Raw genomic sequence first — 23,258 nt, 5'->3', positions numbered from 1 at the left:
CCACTGGTAATAAGAAGGTAAATACAGAGGAATTATCCGGTAAATTATAGTGTATTACTGTGTAATTACCACTGGTAATAAGGTAAATACAGAGGAATTACAGCTGAAGTACTAAGTAAAACCTCCACTATTACCCATCAACTCAACTAAGTAGCGTGTAGTTGCAACTGTTTTAGGTTGGTAATAACTCTGATATTGTGTACTTCCTAGGAAATTAGGGAACCAATTCTTATAAACACCTATTATCCAAGGTTTATGTTGGTAACAGCCCAAATTTAATGATGTACTATCTATAAATTAGCATAGTGCTTTCCAATAAAATACTATTTCTTAGTTATTATTCATAGCTACACCCATTTAGAAAGGGTTTATTCGATTTACCACTATGGAATTACTTACCTGGTAACAACCCTCTGCAGGAACAGTTTTCCTCTAGTGTCATGGTACATCTTCTTAAATACTGGGTACAAAGCCGTTTGTTTCCATGGTATTACCAGGTTCTTACCATATAATTTATAATAGATTCCATTACCCATGCAGTCAACACAAACATGTACCATGTACGTTCTGCGACGTTACCAAGTAAAACACGACAACTTACCCAGTAATTAAGCTGAAACTGTACTGTAAAAGGAAGCCTCGTTTGTTTCCATGGTATTACCAGGTTCTTGCCATATAATTTATAATACATTTCATTGTCCATGCAGTCAACACAAACTTGTACCAAGTACGTTCTGCGACGTTACCAAGTAAAACACGACAATTTACCCAGTAAGTAAGCTGAAACTGTACTGTAAAAGGAAGCCTCGTTTGTTTCCATGGTATTACCAGGTTCTTACCATATAATTTGTAATACATTATTCCCTTTTCCATGCAGTCAACACAAACTTGTACCATGTACGTTCTGTGACGTTACCAAGTAAAACACAACAATTTACCCAGTAATTAAGCTGAAACTGTACTGTAAAAGGAAACCTCGTTTGTTTCCATGGTATTATCAGGTTCTTACCATATAATTTGTAATACATTATTCCCTTTTCCATGCAGTCAACACAAACTTGTACCATGTACGTTCTGTGACGTTACCAAGTAAAACACGACAATTTACCCAGTAATTAAGCTGAAACTGTACTGTAAAAGGAAGCCTAGTTTGTTTCCATGGTATAACCAGGTTCTTACCATATAATTTGTAATACATTATTCCCTTTTCCATGCAGTCAACACAAACTTGTACCATGTACGTTCTGCGACGTTACCAAGTAAAACACGACAATTTACCCAGTAATTAAGCTGAAACTTTACTGTAAAAGGAAGCCTTGTTTGTTTCCATGGTATTACCAGGTTCTTACCATATAATTTGTAATACATTATTCCCTTTTCCATGCAGTCAACACAAACTTGTACCATGTACGTTCTGTGACGTTACCAAGTAAAACACGACAATTTACCCAGTAATTAAGCTGAAACTGTACTGTAAAAGGAAGCCTCGTTTGTTTCCATGGTATTACCAGGCTCTTACCATATAAGTTGTAACTGGTTATTCCCTTTTCCATGCAATCAACACAAACCATATATGTTCTGCAACATCGTTCACCAGTAGTTAAGCACTTTAATTGTTGTTATAAAACCCCAAACCACTGTTGATGAAAGGCATATTAGAATTAAACAAAATCAAAGGCTTATCTTTCAAACAATGCATATCTCACAAACAGGCACTGAACACTGAAGAAATCTGACAAAAAAAAGAGCCGTCCACATCAACTCAATTTAAATGTTACTGATGGTGTTTTCATAAAACACATGACATTGTTATGGCAAGTGACCACAAGGAAGACTGCTTCAACCTCTTCAATTTGAATAAGCGGTGAATGCCATGCAGCAATCTGCCTATGGGAGCATCTTTGTGGTCATTCGCAAACCAATGAGTCCACTCGATGAATGAGAGATGACTCTTTAGTGTCTTCTCTGTGAGGTATCCCTGCAGTCTCCACATCTGGGATTTGAAGGCTGACCAAGACCTGACCAGGTACCTCCAAATCTCCCCTTCCATACTGTAATAAAGAATCAGAAGACAAGAAAATAAACATTAGGACTGTCAATTAATGAACATTTCTAGAACATGTAGAACTCAGATAATTAAAAAAGGATGCTGATCCTCTGGCCATTGTGTTTGGTCATATTGAAAAGAGAAAAAGGCATAGCCATAAATACAGTTAATAGGACGGGAGGGGACAGGCTGTTAGCTCCGATTAGCACTTTAGCATCGAGCTAGCGGAGCTTCTGTCATTCAAATAACTCGGACATGTTGTTTAAAACCTATAACACCCAATTTATTAAAATATCCGGATTTAATCGGGCTCTCTCCCATAAGTACAGTTAATAGGACGGGAAGAGACAGGCTCTGTTAGCCCCGGTTAGCGCGATGCTAAAGAGCAGCTCTACCGGAGCATGCCACCTCAACAGGTGCAAGTTAGCCTCCGGTTTGATATTCGCCGGATATTCGGTTTACCACCCAATCGGATTCATCAACATAAGTGCAATACATTACGGGCTTAGTATGTTGAGGACGGTTTAGGACGGCGTATCGCGAAAATCACAAACACATGTTGTCGCCATCGATGTCTGTGCAACAACGTCATTTACGTTCTGGCTGCTACCTGTTTTAGGGACCGTCAACAAGTTACACAAACCGACTGGTGGCAGAGACGTTACCATGGAATTGTTTCTGGAAATAAATCATATAAAATAACATAAAAATCACTAAAAAAATACATTTTGTCACCTGATTGTAGTAGTAGTTGCCAATGGTGGGCTGCTACTTACTGCAGGTAACTTTGCTAATATATTGCATTATTGTTAAACGGGATGCCATTAATAATTTCAAATATAGTTTAGTCGATTTTTGTCGAATATTAAACTATTAACTGCATTATGATTAACTATATTTCAATATATTTGTGTGATTAATTTCCTGTCTGAAACAATTCCATGGTAACGTCTCTGCCACCAGTCGGTTTGTGTAACTTGTTGACGGTCCCTAAAACAGGTAGCAGCCAGAACGTAAATGACGTTGTTGCACAGACATCGATGGCGACAACATGTGTTTGTGATTTTCGCGATACGCCGTCCTAAACCGTCCTCAACATACTAAGCCCGTAATGTATTGCACTTATGTTGATGAATCCGATTGGGTGGTAAACCGAATATCCGGCGAATATCAAACCGGAGGCTAACTTGCACCTGTTGAGGTGGCATGCTCCGGTAGAGCTGCTCTTTAGCATCGCGCTAACCGGGGCTAACAGAGCCTGTCTCTTCCCGTCCTATTAACTGTACTTATGGGAGAGAGCCCGATTAAATCCGGATATTTTAATAAATTGGGTGTTATAGGTTTTAAACAACATGTCCGAGTTATTTGAATGACAGAAGCTCCGCTAGCTCGATGCTAAAGTGCTAATCGGAGCTAACAGCCTGTCCCCTCCCGTCCTATTAACTGTATTTATGGCTATGCCTTTTTCTCTTTTCAATATGACCAAACACAATGCCCAGAGGATCAGCATCCTTTTTTAATTATCTGAGTTCTACATGTTCTAGAAATGTTCATTAATTGACAGTCCTAATGTTTATTTTCTTGTCTTCTGATTCTTTATTACAGTATGGAAGGGGAGATTTGGAGGTACCTGGTCAGGTCTTGGTCAGCCTTCAAATCCCAGATGTGGAGACTGCAGGGATACCTCACAGAGAAGACACTAAAGAGTCATCTCTCATTCATCGAGTGGACTCATTGGTTTGCGAATGACCACAAAGATGCTCCCATAGGCAGATTGCTGCATGGCATTCACCGCTTATTCAAATTGAAGAGGTTGAAGCAGTCTTCCTTGTGGTCACTTGCCATAACAATGTCATGTGTTTTATGAAAACACCATCAGTAACATTTAAATTGAGTTGATGTGGACGGCTCTTTTTTTTGTCAGATTTCTTCAGTGTTCAGTGCCTGTTTGTGAGATATGCATTGTTTGAAAGATAAGCCTTTGATTTTGTTTAATTCTAATATGCCTTTCATCAACAGTGGTTTGGGGTTTTATAACAACAATTAAAGTGCTTAACTACTGGTGAACGATGTTGCAGAACATATATGGTTTGTGTTGATTGCATGGAAAAGGGAATAACCAGTTACAACTTATATGGTAAGAGCCTGGTAATACCATGGAAACAAACTAGGCTTCCTTTTACAGTACAGTTTCAGCTTACTTACTGGGTAAATTGTCGTGTTTTACTTGGTAACGTCGCAGAATGTACATGGTACAAGTTTGTGTTGACTGCATGGAAAAGGGAATAATGTATTACAAATTATATGGTAAGAACCTGGTTATACCATGGAAACAAACGAGGCTTCCTTTAACAGTACAGTTTCAGCTTGATTACTGGGTAAATTGTCGTGTTTTACTTGGTAACGTCACAGAACGTACATGGTACAAGTTTGTGTTGACTGCATGGAAAAGGGAATAATGTATTACAAATTATATGGTAAGAACCTGGTAATACCATGGAAACAAACGAGGCTTCCTTTTACAGTACAGTTTCAGCTTAATTACTGGGTAAATTGTCGTGTTTTACTTGGTAACGTCGCAGAACGTACTTGGTACAAGTTTGTGTTGACTGCATGGACAATGAAATGTATTATAAATTATATGGCAAGAACCTGGTAATACCATGGAAACAAACGAGGCTTCCTTTTACAGTACAGTTTCAGCTTAATTACTGGGTAAGTTGTCGTGTTTTACTTGGTAACGTCGCAGAACGTACATGGTACATGTTTGTGTTGACTGCATGGATAATGGAATCTATTATAAATTATATGGTAAGAACCTGGTAATACCATGGAAACAAACGGCTTTGTACCCAGTATTTAAGAAGATGTACCATGACACTAGATGAAAACTGTTCCTGCAGAGGGTTGTTACCAGGTAAGTAATTCCATAGTGGTAAATCGAATAAACCCTTTCTAAATGGGTGTAGCTATGAATAATAACTAAGAAATAGTATTTTATTGGAAAGCACTATGCTAATTTCTAGATAGTACATCATTAAATTTGGGCTGTTACCAACATAAACCTTGGATAAAAGGTCTTTATAAGAATTGGTTGCCTAATTTCCTAGGAAGTACACAATATCGGAGTTATTACCAACCTAAATCAGTTACAACTACACGCTACTTAGTTGAGTTGATGGGTAATAGTGGAGGTTTTACTTGGTACTTCAGCTGTAATTCCTCTGTATTTACCTTCTTATTACCAGTGGTAATTACACAGTAATACACTATAATTTACCGGATAATTCCTCTGTATTTACCTTCTTATTACCAGTGGTAATTACCCAGTAATACACTATGATTTACCATGTATTTACCGGGTAACTACCTCTGTATTTACCTTCTTATTACCAGTGGCAATTACCCAGTAATACACTATGATTTACCATGTATATACCGGGTAAATACCTAGTAATTAGGGGACTGTAAAAGGAAGGGTTACCGGAATTTTATATTTGATTAGATGTGGACATGATTTTAACTTTCATTGAGCATAAGAAAATTGGAACATTTTTATTTAAAATTTTCGGTGGGGGTGAGGCTATAAAAAGCTAAGAAGAAGCTTTTCAAGCGATATTCAACCTATTTATTATTATATTTTATTTACTGTGTGCTGTGTTAAAATGACATGCCATGAATACAACTAAAGACAGCAAGAAGCCGTCAGCTAGATTGATGGCCCACATTCCCAGAAGGACAGGAAGAGGAATCTCTTGAGCCAGGCGTGCATCAAGTCGCTGTGACATACCTCCTAGCTCGGAGAAAAATGAAGCAGCCATATTAAAACCTGAGGCCATATGACTAGTGGAGCAGAAAATACCATTCCCTCCACCAATTAGCTGCTGGATAGATAGAGACAGCAATGTATCCAGCATACTGATTCATTGGAGATCTGGGACAAATACAAATGAAGGGCCATCGGACGCCCTCGTGCTGAAGTACAGTGCAAGGGCTGAGAGACGCTGGTGAATACCAGCTGGTTCATAATGTGGCTCCGTAGAAGCACCAGAGGAGAGCTACTGGCAAGGAAGGGGTGGGCATAATTAGAAAGGCTGTTGATATACAGCTTTCAATAAACAGTTACTTGGCGTTTGTTGTCATTCATTATTTAAACCAGGTGGATCTATACACCGAAATCGTAGTCAGGTTACGGTAAATTCAAACCATCGATCCTCTGGACATAGCAACATTAACAAGGTCCATAAAACAAAACATCGTGTTTACATTCAGTAAAACATCTGTCCAACTTCCCAGTGATCTTATGTTGCGGGCTTTGTTTAACAAACTCCCAGGAGGTCCAGAAGAACGGGAAGTCAGGCGTTGCTTCCGGGAGATGGCCCAGCCTGCTCAGCCTCACCTGCCCTCGCAGCAGCTGTAGTGGCAGTGAGCTGTCCTTATCCAGCACCTGCAGCGAGTACTCCAGTGGATCCCACACCTGGGCAGAGGGTCGCGGCTCGTCCAAACAGGTAGGTCTCGGCCTCTCCCCAACAGTAGTTCGGTAACTGTTAAAAGTGGGCGATCCATCTTCCTTGTCGCTCAATGTCAAATATGTTGCCTGTTGCATGTGGTCCAATTTCATTAAAGTGAAACAAAAGTGGACAACAGAAATCCGTAATTTACTTCTTAACATGTCATTATTGATCGTAAAGGTGTGCATTAAGCATGAGAACGTTATGATCCATGAAATATGTTACTCTCTCAAGAATTTTAATTCCTTGAATCTGATTTAGAAGATGTTGTTTATTTCCCTCCTGGCTACTTAGCCAGGCAGGTGACCAATCACCAGACACACACATGGCCAGGGCACTGACCCATAACCTTACACTAGCCTTATGGAGACTAGACTCCTACATTTTGAATAAGCTGAATTGGAGATGTTATTAATATACCTTTCGAAAGTTTTTCTCAAATGATATCGGGTAGGTGTTTAGAGGATTCTGTTGCCCATCCCTTTAGGGTTAACACCGCCACGAGTCATGCGATGGTTTCATAGCGATGGTAGTCCTTAAAGTCTTGTTTCTCTACTTCTTACAGTCCGCCACGAGCCGAGAGAAGAGGATGAGTGCCGGGTCGGTGTCGAGCCACCCCTCTGCAGAGCCGGAGCCCGCCGAGCTGGGCTGGAAGGAGGGCCATATCCTCAAGGGTCTTAAGAGGCTCCAAACGCGCAGTCCCAATAGACTGTCCCCCCCTGCATCCGCGCCGCATTACAAGGACTGCATGACCTCCAACGAGGGGATATACTGCCTCGGTGCCAGGTCTGGTGCACAGGCGCTGGATCCTAAACAGGCGGATGTAAAACCAGGGACACCTTTATTCAAAACGGAAGCAGCGGTTGCTACTCTGATTTCAGACTCTGATGAAGGTGATGAGGAATCCCCAAAGTCTGTCAAGGAATCTTGTGGTGAGTCCACAGAAGATTCTCATTGCCTGGAGGACACCAGTTCTACTGTTTTGGGCGACACAGAAACTGATGGTCATTTACAAGAGGACCCTATGAAGCCTCAAGGAAATCCTGGCCAGTTCCTTTCACCGGTCCCTGATGAGTTCCTCTTGGAAGGTCCCACAGTGAAACCGGGTGTTAGCCCAACAGAGAGTCCAAATCACCTGGATGCTGATGAGGAGGAGCCATCAAGCCTGAAGAAACAAAATGACAGAAATAACAACCAAGAAAAAACAGCTGACCGCAAATCCAGACTGGATTATGTCAAAAAGCAACATGACAGGCTGGTTTCAAAGCAACATGAGAAGGGAACCACCAATATGACCTCCTCTATCCACAATGCCGCCAAACGAGCTCTAGACAGTGCAGATGAAGCCAGGCAGCGCAGCTCCTCAATGGACACCCCTCATGTCAGAGACCAGGCGAGTCAGGCTGGTGGGGACAGCCATGACCTTGCCATTTTGGAATCCTTGCAGAAGAAACTAAAACCTCAGGCCTGTGACTCGGCGCGTAAAGCATTCATTCTCCGGAGCAAGAGTGCAGACGGAGGATCAGACCAGACAAAGCAGTTGCATTCTCCTCTTCACCAGAAACTATTTCAAGCTCAGAAGTCTAAACCACAGCCAAACCCTCCTGGACAGAGTGCTGTTGGCCCTAGATCCAGCCTTGGCAAGCCCCCTGGTTCATGCAAAGGGGCGTTTACCAAAGTGGAGCGAGGTGATGGGGCTGCTGGGAGCAGCCCTTCAGGACTCATTGAGAGTGTGGCGCCACCGTCTCCGCTCTCTCCCCAAATGAACCATGGCAAGGGGTTCAAGTCAGCTGTAACCCTTGACTGCCCCAAGAGCCCAAACAAAGCTCCTGCCCAAATTTCTAAGCTTATATCAAATAATGATTCTGGGCCAGAAGACACAGACTCCTCCAACATCCCGTGCACTTCACTGAAACACCGACACCAGGAGACCCAAGCTGAAGCTTCCCACTCTGAACTTCGGTCTCCATCGCCACCACCTCCACCAGGTAGAAGCACATCGCTACTTGTTAGATCCAGCCTGGAACCTTCATCCAAAACCCCAAAATCTGGTGGTCAATCTCCGGCCACTACAACTGGGAAGGCAAAAGTCTGCAGTGCAAAGTCGCCTCAAGGATCCAACACACCAGATGTAACTAAATCTCCTAAACATTCCCATGTCAATGTAATGACTCCCAAGTCGACCCGGACACCAGCCGCCGCCTCTGTCCCCGTTCAAGAATCATGTGCTTCTGAGTGTGTTCAGCCGTCTATGACAATGAGTAGCCATGATGAAAATGGTGCTTCCTCTGCAGTACTAGATCAAGGTGTCATACCAGGGGAACCCATCTTTTCCGAAGTAATGCCTCAGACCCCCTACAATATTCATGGCCATGGGTCTGCTACAAGTGCACATAATCTCAACTCAAGAGCTGCACTGATAACCCTTCCTGGAAATGCTAAATCGATAGAGGTCATTCCAGGACAAGGGAACAGTACATTTCTGGTATTGGGGAGACATAACAAACCTGCCCTTTCTGCAAAAAGATTCCAGTCCTTTGAGACATTTAGTCAGGAACCCCATACTTATCAGATAATACATGGGGTGCACGAGGTCGGCGCGAAAGAGAAAATCAACCGAAAGATTGAGACTCGCTGCAGCTCCTTGGACTCTGAGCCGGCGGTCCAACCCGTGGCAGCAGACAGTGGCGTGATGTTAGACTGGGGGTTTGACGAGGAGGGCTGGCTTTTCAAACGCTCCGTGTCTGTATCAACCAGGCCTCCTCTCAAGCCTGTCATGGGTATGACCGGGGCGAAGGCTCGTAGCCAGAGCTTTGGGGCGCGGTACATGGACAGGCCGAACTCAAACAGATCTGGTAAGATCCGCACCCAGATCAAAACCCAGTCGGGCAGCTCTCTGAACTCTCTGGGTGACGTCTTCTCTGGAAGTCTAAGCTGCTCCAGCAGCTACCATTGTCCCATGAACCGGTCGCTACTGAACAACTTCCTCATCGAGGAAGGACTGCCGGTACCTTCGCACCTGGCATCGTCCAGCGAGAGACTTCAGAGTCTGAAGCTGCAGCGCGAGCAGGCCCGGCGACTACAGATAGAGCAGCAGTTCTCCAGCGCATTTGGGGAGCCCGTTTCAGAAGAGCCTGAGAGTCAAAACGCCATAACCACTATTGAGGAAAAGGTAATGCTCGGAATAGAGGAGAATCTACACAAATCTCAGGAACAGGAGAAGAATAACGATGCCAAACAAAAGTCTGGATCCAGCTTGGCCAACTGGTTTGGCTTCCGAAAGAGCAAACTTCCGGCTCCCAGTGGGAAGAAAATGGATGTGTCTAAAGTGAAGGAAGAGAAGAAGGAGCAGAAGATAACGTCTCTCCTGGGAGGGAAACAGACCAAGTCTGACAAAAAGAAAGAGAGGAGGAAAAGTGATGGAAAGGACTGGTAAGACATACAACAAATTAACCAAAGTCAATAATATATATTAATATTACATAGATCGCTGTTAATCAATATGAAATCAATGTTCATTAAATATATATCGTATTATAGAGTATGTTTCCTAAGCAAATATAAAAAATGCAGTCATAAAAACATGGCATTAAAGGATTAAGCCAAAATCATGAAATAAGTAAATAAGAAGAAAATAAGAAAATAAACTACTTATTCTGACTGTTCAAAATGCTTTCTTTATAACTAGTCATGTTTTATTCATGTGGTACTCTGTTTGCCTTTGTTTGTCACAAAATGTTTCCTTCCACATTAACTGTGACGTACATTTCTGCTGAATACGATGAACACTAATGCACCATTGTCATTCAGAAGGACCTGTGTGCCCATTATTGTAGAGATGCTTGAGTTAAATTGTGGAAGATTCAGAAAGTAAAAGTCCTGCCACATTTTGTCTCCACGCATGGACCTCACCAGCTATCGTTCCTCCGTGTTTTGCTTATTACCAAATCCACACGGCTGTCTATAAATCCTGGAGAGGGCTTGTACTTTCTGGACCTGGAATGTCCATTTCAACTTTAGGAAATGCATTATTGTTAAAAGTTTTCTTAAACTAACCACAATAAAAGCAAAGCACCACATGGTATTTGTTTCATTTCTTAGCTCTGGAGGTCTTTTGAATATTCTTTTCTTTCTATAAATCAGCTTCATGGAATGTTTTTTTTGTAAATCTGGCAGCTGTAACAATGGGCTGTTTTCAGTAATGGCCCTTTTGCATTAAGCCAGCACCCCTTCCTCCCTGTGCCATTACCTCATTCCCTTCATTCCTATTTCATCTGAAAACTCGACCATCACGCCGCGCTCCAGCAGATCTCTTCATAGCCCTCCCTGCCAAAGCCCTGATTTACCGCCACCTATATCCCGGCCATTTCATCAAGTGCTCCGAGAGGCATCTATCACCCCTGTTAGCCCCTGAGAGGCGTGGGGGGCGGGGAGCCTGCTCTTATACAGGACCCCCCAACTCCGCCCCAGCCAGGCTTTCTTCTCAGAGTAGAGAGGGTCATCGATCAGACAGATGCACTCCTGGGCATGTGGGAGCCAAGGCAGTGATTTTTAGATGACCTCCTCCACCTCCTCTTGTGCTTTGGGGACCAAACTGTGCTCCTTAAAGCTCCGTAGGTAGGAGGGAGTCCCACGACGCGGTGCGGGCCTGCATCCCAACCGCCTGCCCGGGAGCCGCCCTTGTCCCTGACATGCAGGGACACGCTGACCCGGGCCCCGCCGACCCCAAGGTACGATGTCCTCACCCCACCAGCGCTGCAGCCATAGGAGGGCTTGAACCGTGTGGTCTGAAGGTCCAAATCTTTACGCCATGCAAAGCCCCGATCTCGCAAATGACCACCGAAAAGATGGCTGATGGCCGTCCTTCAACCTGTGGGCGACCACAGTTTCCTTATGACTGATTTGATAATGTTGATGCATGGCCAATTAGAACTGTTGACTGATATCGTTAGTGAAGGAAGACCTTGCTGTTGTGGTCTCAGAGGGTGTGTTCCCTCATGCTGTACTTGCTCCGGGTTGTGTGTACCTGTGTGTTGTCCAGGTGTACGGTTGCTTCTAGCCGCCCGGTTAGGGAGTCATAAAGTGTGTCTCTTCGTACCGTAATGTTATTCAGGAGAAGGGCTATTGAACCCCATGATATTAGACTCGTGACCTTGAGATAGCGGGCGTGTCTGTGATGTAAAGTTGAGGTAATTGGGTAGAAATGGAGAGATGCGGTGGATTGGATAAATGCGAACACAGTCAAAAGTCCCCCCCGCCTCCTCCTCAAGTTCTGTTTCAGGCAGTTTCATCAGCACACTGTTACTACAAACATGCATTTCAATAAATGTAGTGCTAACACATCCATTATGCTTGGCTGCTAATGTCCATCAAGATGGGTTTAAGCTGTCTCAGTCTCCCACTTACTGGATCATAAAGTTCTTCCATAAACTATATTTACAAGTCAAACTATGATGTTATCAGATGAAATATTTCAAATAAAAGATAAAGGAAGACTGTTCAAGTGTTCTGGCTTTCTCCAAAAATACTGAGATTATTATTTTTGTGCTTGTCAGGATTTAACCAAATTAATTTATCATTAATAAATACTTAATTATGTGAATATCTTATGAGTTATATGATATGATTGTATCTCACTCTGGGTAAGTTCATTAAGTTTAGATCAATCCTGTTTGGTATCTAGTTGTGTTTAACAGGTGGTGTTTGAAGGAAGGCTTTAATGGGAGGCGTTTAGTCAGTGTTTTTTGAAGGTAGTGTTGGTTGGTGGTTAGTGGGTGGTGGTTGAGTGGTGGTTAGTGGGTGGTGTTTATTGGTTGGTTTTTAGTGGTTGGTGTTTAGTGGGTGGGGTTTAGTGGGTGGTGTTTAGTGATGGGTGTTTAGTGGGTGGTGTTCAGTGAGTGGTGTTTAGTGGATGGTGTTAAGTAATGGGTGCTTAGTGGGTGGTATTAGTGGGTGGTGTTTAATGAGTGCGGTTTAGTGAGTGGTGTTAAGTGGTTGGTGTAAAGCGGGTGGTGTGTAGTGAGTGGTGTTTAGTGGATGGTGTTTAGCGGGTGGTTTTTAGCGGGTGGTTTTTAGCGGGTGGCGTTTAGTGGGTGGTGTTTCGTGGGTGGTGTTCAGTGGGTGGTGTTTAGTATGTGGTGATAAGCGGCTGGTGTTTAGCGGGTGGGGTTTAGTAAATGGTGTAAGTGAGTGGTATTTAGTGAATGGTGTTAGTCGATGGTGTTTAGTGGGTGGTGTTTAGTCGATGGTGTTTAGTGGGTGGTGTTTAGTGGGTGGTGTTTAGCGGATGGTGTTTAGTGAATGTTATTTAGTGGGTGGTGTCTAGTGGGTGGTGTTTGGAGGGTGGTGTGTAGCACAAGGTGTTTTGCCAGCAGACAGTGGCAGTGGTTTCTTTCATTTAATGAGCCTGTGTTTGGGTACTTAATCACATAACTAGAGACTACTTTGAGAATACTGTGACACTTCGTTAATTCGTTTTTTGGTTTGTGTTTTCTGAACGAAGACCCAGGTGATGACCCAGAGAACCGACCGGGAGAACGGATTATCTGTCACATGCCCCGCCCAGGACGCAGTCATTGGTAGGAATTGGTTTTGCTTGCTTTGTTAACTGCTGTCATTGGTCGGGAATTTGTTTACGCATCAAATGGATGCACTATATTTATATAAAAAAATGATATTTCTATTATAATTAGGATGGATATTACATCATCTGATTTTCCTGTTGGCTCTATTTGCATTTATTTTATTCAGGAGACCTATCGTGAGACTGAGAGACAGAAACAGAGAGTGAGAGAGCCAGTGCTCTTTCACAGGCAGAACACTCCGATGCATTCTTCTCGGAGGCAAAGGGAGTCCTATTGGAAGGGAGGGAAGACATACAGCCTCACAACATTCCTAATCTTGTGTTCTTCGCCCTACAACAATACGATTCTGTTTGTTTGTTGTGTTGCACTTCAAATATGAAGCGGTGTGCTTTGGATTTAAGACGTAAATATCACACGGTCCTGCTGTAAGGGGCCAACAATCATCGTGGAGCAGATGAGTTATTAACACCGTACTCTCTCGGCTCTCCCTCCCTCGCGTCGTCATAATTAAATTCCCAACAAGAGATGTTGCACATTTAATTATTTTTAATTGAGTTACTTCTCTTGTGGTTCGCAGTTTCATTCTCATAAACAGCATGTATAATTCAGCACTTTCAATTGAACATTAAATACTAAATATCCTGTAGTGTGGCAGTCAAATCAACCCCCATTGAATTTGAGGGTCAAGCACCTCGTTAACGGTCTATCGATATTCCATTTGCTCATGTTTCCTGCCCAGGAATTAACTCTTTAATTCCCCTTTTTAATAGTGGTCAGAATGTAAATGACGTATAGACGTCCTTTAGCTGAGTCATGTATTATGCATGCAGTATATGTCAGTACTGATGACACTGCTCTTTAAGTAAAGGTAATGCTCTTGAGCCTACATCAGTTGGAGAGAGGACAGGACCGCCAACAGGATGGTAATTCTGAAGATCATCCTAGTTCAATGCAGACAGAAACTGATTATCATTTGAATCAGTGTAATCAGTGGGATGACTGTAATAGTCTCTTCAGTTCAATGAGACATCTCTCTTCATGTTGGCATTTATTGACAGATGCTTGTTGTCACACCTTAAATGTGGTGATTTCTAATACAATTATTGTATTTGTTTAATTGAATTGATTTGATTTAAAAATAAAAAGTACCTGAGGGATGTATCTAATTAGCTTAGCAAAGATAGGACAACATTTCCGATCCACCTCCTATCCCCAAAGATATCAGAACAGTCCCGATCCAAGAGGAGAATGGAGTTAAAATAGGAATAGAAAAAAATGAAACACCAGCAAACAGAAAGTACGTAGATGCTTTATAATAACCAGAAATGAGTTTGCCACAAAAGGAAGTGAGAACGGAATAAATGAATGAATTCATAACAACTAATAAATAAAGATCTAGATCCAATGCAAACAAAATGATCTACATGTATGTGTCTCTAGGTTGGATGGTTGGGGGTGGATGTGTCTCTAGGTTGGGTGGGGGGTGGGGGTGGGACTGGGGACCAGCCCTAATCCTCCCTCTGTCTAGTTAAGGATGAGCAGAGCTGGGGGCGATCGATGCCCCGCCGTGTTGCAGGCGAGGGCCAGTGTCAGAGGGCCTCCTGTTCACTTCCAGCTCTAGACCCACGCGATCGATACGAGGTGGCCCTCAGAGCCCACGTGCCGCTGAGCACGCTCGCTGCCCCTGAAGTAGGCCTCCCCTCCACATCAGCCGTCTTTCCTCCATGACCATTCTCTGCTCAAACGCGTCCCGCCGCTTGAAGCCCAACCCGAGACGTTAGCAGCAATAGGCGTTAGCATCAATAGGCGTTAGCAGCAATAGGCGTTAGCATCAATAGGCGTTAGCAGCAATAAAGGCAGCGAAGGATCTGGATCCCTAGCTCTCAGACTGAGGGATCTCCTGTATCTCATTGTGGGCCCTGGTTTAATCTATTGGAATGCAGCCCTAATTGTACTAGAAGGCTTCTCCACAAATGATGTCAACTTGGCCCACGTGTACATTACATCGCAGAATATCCAAGGGGAAGGATTCAATTCCATTTAATCCTAATACCTTTCACTAAATTGCTCACCCAACAAATAACAGGATAGAAGGTGCACAGCACAGCAGAAGCTGTGAACACTGCTAGTCTGAGTAGAGAGGGAGAGAATGTGCATGACATATCAGTCCAAAAGTCTTGTTCAGAGCACACCTGCTGTGTCTTCTGAGTGTGGGAAACTGGATAGGGACACAGCAAGCGGTCAACAGCCGTAAGGTAAACCTCGAATCCCTTCAACAGGTAATCACACCCACACTAGTATAGTATGACTAGGTATATACTTTGGTGTGCCAACATAAACCAAGAATATTGCCATTTGGCTATTTGCCAACAGTTCATTCTCATCATGCTGAGTTTCTATTCTTCTACGTTGGTGACACTGGTGACCAATGACAGCTCAGCTGATGTGACACATTTCTATTGCTGTTCTGAACCTTCAACCGTGAAGCAGCCCAATCACCAGCCCTTGTTCAATCTGGGGACTTTAGTCGAGTAAAGCTAAAGTGCTATTAAGGTTCAGACTGCGTTCCGTCTGAACGGTATTCCGGAGCATTGTCTGCCACGCCCTGTTTCAGACGGGGGGGGGGGGGCGGTTGCATTACTGGTCCCTCTCCACGCTACGCCTGATTAGCAGACATCGTTACCCTGCTCCCGCTCCGTCTCGTACAGTAATCAGGTCGGACCCGACGCCCCCCCCCCCCCCCCCCCCCCCCGCAGCAGAGACACATCACAAGGGGGGCTGGGATAGACCATCTGTTCGCCAGGACGGTTTAAATCAACCAGAGACGGCCATGACTGCCTCAGGTGTCCCCCGGGGCAACAACAACGTCAACAACAACAACATCAACAACTGCATAACTGCATAGGTGCAAAAAACAAGTGTGGTGAGATTAGTTGGTGCTGTTGTCTCAGGGGTCTGGCCAAAGGAAGCTGCTGACGCTGTTGTTGTCGTTGAGACGCACTCCCGCAGAGGTATACGTGTTATCAGTCCGTCAATGAATGACGGACGAAAGGCCTGTTGTTGTTTATTGTGCTCTTCATCGACACATTCAGTAAAGATGTGTGTAGGAATGAACCCGGTAGAAAACAGGTGACCCACATGATTGCATGATTGTATAAAAGACCAGCTAAATAAAAAACACTTTGTTCAGCAGTGTGGATAAAGAGCAAAGCGACGAGTCTGCCAGCGGTTTGCAGTTACGTCTTTTACAGCCAGCCCCCCCCGCCATGCCCCTCTCTTCCCTGTCCGTCCATAAGCCTAACCTCCCACTAACACCCCTCCCTCCCTCCCCCCTCCTCCCTCCCTCCCTCCTCCCTCCCTCCTCCTGCTTCCATCCCTCCTCCCTCCCTCCTCCCCCCTCCCCCCATCCCTCCCCCCTCCTCCCCCCTCTGCTCCTCTACCTCCCTCCCTCCCTCTGCTCCTCTACCTCCCTCCCCCCTCCTCTCCCCTCCCTCCTCACTCCCTCCTCCCTCCCCCATCCCTCCCCCCTCCTCCCTCCCCCCTCCTCCTCCTCCCTCTGCTCCTCTCCCTCCCTCCCCCCTCCCTCCCCCCTTCTCCCTCCTCCTCCCCCCTCTGCTCCTCTACCTCCCTCCCCCTCCCCCATCCCTCCCTTCCCCCTCCTCCCTCCTCCTCCCTCCTCCTCCCCCCTCTGCTCCTCTACCTCCCTCCTTCCCCCCTCCTCCCTTACCCATCCCTCCCTCCTCCCCCCTCCCTCCCTCCTCCCTCCTCCCCCATCCCTCCTCCGCCCTCTGCTCCTCTCCCCCCCCGGCTGCAGGCTCCACCAGTAGGATGCGGACCCTGGACAGCGGCATCGGCACCATCCCGCTGCCAGAGTCCTGCTCCTTCTTCTCCTCCCTCCTGCACCTCCTCCCCAGGTCCACGTCCTCCCCCGTCTCCCCCGTCTCCCCCGGCGCCCCCGGCTCCTCCTCCAGCGAGGAGGTGTCCGCAACCTCCCCGCTGCCCCGCTGGAAGGTCCCGAGCGGGGTCCTGGGGGCCGGCGGCGGGGGGGGGGGGCTCCCCGGCTCCCTGTCCGACTCCTCCGTCGCCCTGGTGCGGTCCGTGCCTTTCCCCTCTGTGGCCTGCCCCCCGCCCCGCCCCCCCCAGCCCCCCCCCAGTGTGTACGAGTCCCACAGCCGGCTGCCCCGCCCCTCTCCAGGTAACCCTCCTCCTCGCTCCGACGCCCAGCGGCATGCTGGGGCTTTTACTGGAGCAAGGTCAAACAAGGTCGATCTTGAAGCTTTTATTTTTTGTCATTTGTACAAAGAGCAGTTCAGTTGACGTAATCAAGGGAACAACATTTGGAGATAGAGTAAAAGGACTTCTGCTAGCTATAGCTGTCCACACTAGCCACACAGGAGTATAACAGCACATCGTTCAACAGCTATGTGTCAGACATGTGGTTGTGTGGTGTACTGCCAATTTATTATCCCTGTCCACAAGTAATTCTAACATTACGATTTCTCATGACTTCTCCGAGGCACTTTCCTTGGGAAGCAGGTAATGCGTCTCATTCAGTGGGAATGACAGTGAGACTGGGGATTGAACCCCGTACCTTTCAGCCTCTCATTCAGTGAGGCTGGGGATTGAACACTGTACCTTTCAGCCTCTCATTCAGTGATGCTGGGGATTGAACACGGTACCTTTCAGCTAGGAGACATACGCCCGAGCCGGGAAATCGACTACACACACGCATTTATCTGCCGTTAGAAAAAAGGCTTTTACTAAAAGTCCTTATTTTCTCATTAAAGCCTAAAGTAACTTTCTTTATGTCAAGGATCTTTTCTTGAGCAGAAATAATTTGAGGAAATGTGGTTATACCCTCTTAAATAAAACGGTCCACTCCTGCTTAATGGAAATGAACTCAAACCGAAAGGCAGCAAATCTAATATAGGAACAAGGGATAACAGCACTACACAATCCTTATTTATAGTCCCAAAATGACAAAGAAGGGTTTTGTGTGTCATTACAAGAACTGAGAACCATCTCCAAGTCTTAAGAGTCTGTTTTATGCTAAAGTAAAGTCATTATCATTCAGAACGTCGCATGGCCCACAGCCCGAAGTCCTTCATCCACCCCATGGAGACAGAGGAAGCTCTTCTAGATTAGAGGGCTGAATCACAGCCGTGCTTATTTGCGTGCCGTGTACGACCTGTGAGCTCCAAAGGCGCTCAGCCCCAGGGCCGTAAGGGGCTGTGTGATCTGAAGGATCCCAGAGTCACCGAGTCTCGCCTCTCTGTTATCTCTCAAGGAAGCGTACGGTGATCCGTTGTTTGTTTCGATACAGGTCGTTATGGAGCAGGTCAGATTAGTCGTTTCTCAAGGACGCCTAGCGGTGTTCTGGTGGACATCGGGGCTCAAACCTGGAACCTTTCGGCGCTTGGTTTACTTGAATTGAGCAGAGTATATGTGTGCTGCAGCCAGACAGAAGATAAATGAGCCAACCTGGTTTTTTGTTGTTGCAAATGAGTCGCTCGTGCAGAGATCATGGCAGGAAAGTTTTATTGCGGAATATTTCAAAGCTTATAATGCTATCCTAAAGACAATAACAGCCCGTAGTCATGGAGAAAGAGGCTTAGGTGCTGATTTAGCAACTGTGCATTCTCTCCTCACTTTCTAGTCGTCTGCTAATTAAGACAGAAGCCCCATCTGTGGCGGCGTGGGCATGGGGATCATAAATAAAATTCTGGCTGTGAAAGTAATGCATCAAGGAAGACATATTTAAAGAAATGATCCATTACTTTGGGTGATCTACAATTTGAGATCTACCTAGTACCCTTAATCCATATCCCTTTGTGTTTCACTATGGGATGAATACTAATGGATACGTCAGAAGACTAAAGATTCTTGTGTTCACTTCAGAATAACAGCGTCGCATTATTTGCCGTATTCACATTTGCAGGTGGGGTGGAACCAAAGAAGAAGTTTATCAAATCGAAGACCAGACCCACGTCAGGCCAGCAGAAGGAACAGACAAGACTTCAGCTGGCAAACTGAGACAGAACCGTCTCATTATAAACCAGGTGAGTGACACTGTATTTCCCTTTTCAATTCCGATGAGATGAGAGAACAACCACTGAACCTCACACTGCTGGAGTTTCAAGAAATATAGCTTTTGAATAAGAACAAAAATCAAACGGTCAAACAATGATGTGGAAACTATGATGACAAAGATTTCATTGTAAATTCTGGCAAGATTATTTTCGGGTTCTTTCGATGACACATTGTCTTACCTTCCTCTCCCTTCTCTTCTCTTCCAGATTTACTAAAGAGCAGAACCAGGTAGAACCTCAGAGAACCTGGAGTGGAAAAGAAAGGCAAACCAGTACCAAAACCAGTACCACCAGGGATCCAAACACAGCATCATTGAACAGGAGTGTGTGAACTCTTGAGAATCCACCAAACTGGGTCAGGACAGTAATGGAGACATGATAGAACCATTGATCCCTGTGTAGAACACATCCTCATAATGTACTCCTTCACTAGTGCTTGAATAGAAATACATATACAGTATTTATAAAATAAACTAGGTATTCTAGTTCCGCTCGTACTTTGAGAATCAGAGCTGTCAAACGACAATGACATCGTGCACTATCTTCATCACACTTTGTTTCCTTCCTCTTTTTTTTACTATGCTAATAACTTGCATGTGATGATTTTCAACAGCTTTTCGTCATTATATTGAGAAAAAAAAGACAGTTATCAAGTTGGGAGAAAGATGTTGCAAGATATTACTCAGTGTGCACATTTTAGTATGATACGGGTAAAAAATTATATTATTTTCAAATCGTATCAAGTTTCTAATATTACTGTAATCATGTGTAAGTCCGTAACTGTAAGTGTTTACAAAAGACAAAACTTCACCAATGGAACCTGTATTCTATTTTTAATATATAATATACTTCTACTATTACTGCTTCTATGTTGAGACGTATTTCACAGTTATGACATCAAGACAGTGAGGGACAAAGCATGTAAACCTCCTCGTACGCGTTGGAGGCACAGAGTGCTTATTGATGAGCTCAGGGAACCCGCCATGTATTGTTCTGCGATGTCTTGATAGACGCTGTGTGTGTGGACAACGTCCAAAAACGGTACAGTTTCGAACCTCGTTGAACACGTTGTTAGTTAGTTCAACAGTGTATTCATCTTCCGGTTCTATATTGTTTCTCTAGCCTCTTGTTGTGTGTGCAGAGTCGTGTAAGATATGAAGCACTTCTGCGTTTAATGTGAGCCCTGTTCTTTATATTTATGTATTAACGCGTTGGTAATGCTCCCCGATATGTTGGCGGTTTTCTCTAGCTCTTATAGGATAGCTTTCCTCTCTCCCTTCCTTGTTGATATCTATGCCTTTCATGTGCGTAATTGCCAAACTAAATTGCCAAACACAGAATATCACTTTAAACGGCCAACGCTGTACTAAATGCAGAAATCAGATCGATTCATGATGATGATGAATTTAGCCATAGTCTCTTTGAAAACACTCTCCTACAACATTGACATCGCTATTACTCTAATGATCGTCTCTGATCTTGCACTGATGTCCCACTATATTATCACACATATCCGACTTACAGGGTAGTAGTTTGAACACTTGCTACCGACGCCTGTAAGAGTGCACTGATGTTTGTTGCCATATGACCCCCCCCCCTCCCACCCACACACACACAGGTGTAGCACATATTCAGACATATACAATGTGTTGGTGGATCAGGGGCGGGACCTGAGGCAGACCGCTGGCGATGGCATGGCTGATTAGTTTTGATATGATTCATACACTGAACAGCATATCACATTCACAGGAGTATTGTATTTTTCTAGACTGTATTTGTACTCCACACGGGTAAAAGACAGACCATTCTTGCACATGATTGGTTGATTGGTTGTTCACTATTAATAATATCCTCACTGGGTTGTTGTTATATTTTTTATAACCGCGTTCGTAGTGATTTTTGCTGTGTGACAATCTCCTTAGTAGACCTATTCATTCATGAATATTGTGTAGCACTTACATTCTTTGTTTAATGTTTGAAAAAGAACAAAAAATAAAACTCTTTAAATACTTCTGCAACATTGACTTCCTGTTTGCTTTGGGTTTGACTGGATCAGTGAGACACTGGAGCGCCTGCTGTTACGTAAGCAGGTTTGTTATGGTTAGGTTATTCTCTATATTCTGGCACATTACTCACACGCACTCTCTTGCATAATGCTTATTGATCATAGGGGTTATCATATGGCGGTATTACCATTGCTGTACTGTAGGGAACAGAAGGCTGAAGCACCCTTCCTTCAGGGTCCGGCTCTCTTCAGAGAGATCGGTGCTGGGTTGCAGGTGTTATTTTCTACATTTATGTTTGTGGCAAATCCACACCTTTGACTCCAGTTTATAATATAATTCCCCCACACACACACACACCTATGTGTATGTGTGTGTGTGTGTGTGTGTGTGTGTGTGTGTGTGTGTGTGTGTGTGTGTGTGTGTGTGTGTGTGTGTGTGTGTTTGTTTGCGTGTGTGTCTGGGAGTGTGAGTTTTTGTTTGTGTATGTGAGTTTGTCTGTATGTGAGAGTGTGTGTTTGCTTGCTTGCGTGTCTGGCTGTGTGTGTGTGTGTGTGTGTGTGTGTGTGTGTGTGTGTGTGTGTGTGTGTGTGTGTGTGTGTGTGTGTGTGTGTGTGTGTGTGTGTGTGTTTTGATGCGTGTCTGGTTGTGAGTTTCTGTGTGTGTGCCCATGTGTGTGTTTATGTGTGTGTCTGCAAGTATGTGTGTGTTTGTATGTGTGTATGTGTCTGTGTGTGTCTTTAAAAGAAAAATGGCTGCCAATTACAGCTAAATAACTAAATTCGGAAATGTAAATTGTCAACTTCACAGAGATAAATTAGCAGTACATCACGTTTGCTTGACAAAATTCCGCCAGCTGCTGTTTTCTAACCAGCGTATCCATTTGCCCTGAGCTATTCTGCCGCCTTGGCTGTGGTACGCTCTCACACAGTGACACCGCATTGTGCGGTAAACCAGTGATTATCTCAGGCTAATGTGTGGACCCATTTAACTCAAACAGTGTGCCGCACCCCATCATCTCATCACAATTGATGCACCATCCAATTTGTATGTCTCTATTTTTCCTTCTGACTAATAAGCATACAACAAAACAGTGATATCCTATTACATTGACAACATAATCTAACCAAGAGTGGTTTATATGTTTTATGATTTCTGATTTTTAAATTATTGTTAAATATTGATCCATTTATTCATCATGTGGTGTGTTATTTTGTTTGGACATAAACTTGAGTGTGAGAGTTGATCACAGCATGCCGGGGTGTTGCAGAGGAAAGACACTGCCTTCTCTAAGTATGGATAAAGTGTATGCAGCTCTGCGGGTTATGCAGACTGAAGGGGGACACTTGTGCACTCAGGCGAGGCGAGCGGGGGGCGTTAAGTGAGAGTTTAGGAATGGAACAATGCGACCGTAAGCAGCGATCACCATTTAGGTCACAGCCAGCAGCAGAGGACACTACTGATGGCTCATGGTTTCCAAAATAAGAGCCCTGGTGATAGGTGTACTGAGAGTTACATGGTGATGAGGTGTGTTTCCTATATGCTATTCATTTTTTAGGAGGACACATTTGACCATTTCACCAATTTCCATTTTGCTATTTCACAAATGTCCAATTTTATTCGATGTCATTTATCATCAACTCGTCTCAGAAATCAGATTTTAGATTCATATCTAAAGTCTGAATGCAGAAGAGCTCACATCTGATTCGAAGGGGCTTTCACTTTCCCTTCATATTTGTTTCTACCCATCATGTTGCTGGAGGCTGTGAAGGTTTCAAATCAACACTGTTTGGCCTTTCACTGTAGAAATATGCTTATTTAAAACCCATCCTGAAAGCTTTATCCACCCGCGCAAAAACCTTTTTCTTTAATATCCCCCAAAAAAAGAACAAGGCGTAAATCTCTCTTCTTAGTTTTCGGTTTCCTGCCCGCTCTCTGTGCCAGCTCCCTCCAGAGGTTCTGCTATAACACAGTAGGACTGCTGGATCAGAGGTTCTGCTATAACACAGTAGGACTGCTGGAGC

The 23,258-nt window shown here is 44.3% G+C and overlaps 1 protein-coding gene across 4 annotated transcripts in view; it reads left to right on the top strand.

Moving 5' to 3' along the window:
- Window positions 1–21,249, top strand: part of LOC132475467 (nck-associated protein 5-like) — an 80,126-nt gene extending 58,877 nt beyond the window's left edge. For 3 of the 4 annotated variants that reach the window (XM_060076621.1, XM_060076620.1, XM_060076622.1), the window contains 7 exons: window positions 6,382–6,555; window positions 7,124–9,990; window positions 11,168–11,288; window positions 13,061–13,136; window positions 16,957–17,337; window positions 19,081–19,201; window positions 19,439–21,249. In XM_060076621.1, coding sequence (XP_059932604.1) covers window positions 6,382–6,555; window positions 7,124–9,990; window positions 11,168–11,288; window positions 13,061–13,136; window positions 16,957–17,337; window positions 19,081–19,175 — 3,714 coding nt within the window. In that variant the 3' untranslated portion in view covers window positions 19,176–19,201; window positions 19,439–21,249. The remainder of the gene's footprint in view (window positions 1–6,381; window positions 6,556–7,123; window positions 9,991–11,167; window positions 11,289–13,060; window positions 13,137–16,956; window positions 17,338–19,080; window positions 19,202–19,438) is intronic. The other variant, XM_060076623.1, reaches the window with a different exon arrangement.
- The last annotated feature ends 2,009 nt before the right edge of the window (window positions 21,250–23,258 follow it).

This window comes from Gadus macrocephalus, chromosome 17, assembly GCF_031168955.1.
Source record: "Gadus macrocephalus chromosome 17, ASM3116895v1".
Taxonomy (NCBI): domain Eukaryota; kingdom Metazoa; phylum Chordata; class Actinopteri; order Gadiformes; family Gadidae; genus Gadus; species Gadus macrocephalus.
Note: the sequence above shows the minus strand (reverse complement) of the source record. Positions and strands in the feature narration are given on the sequence as shown.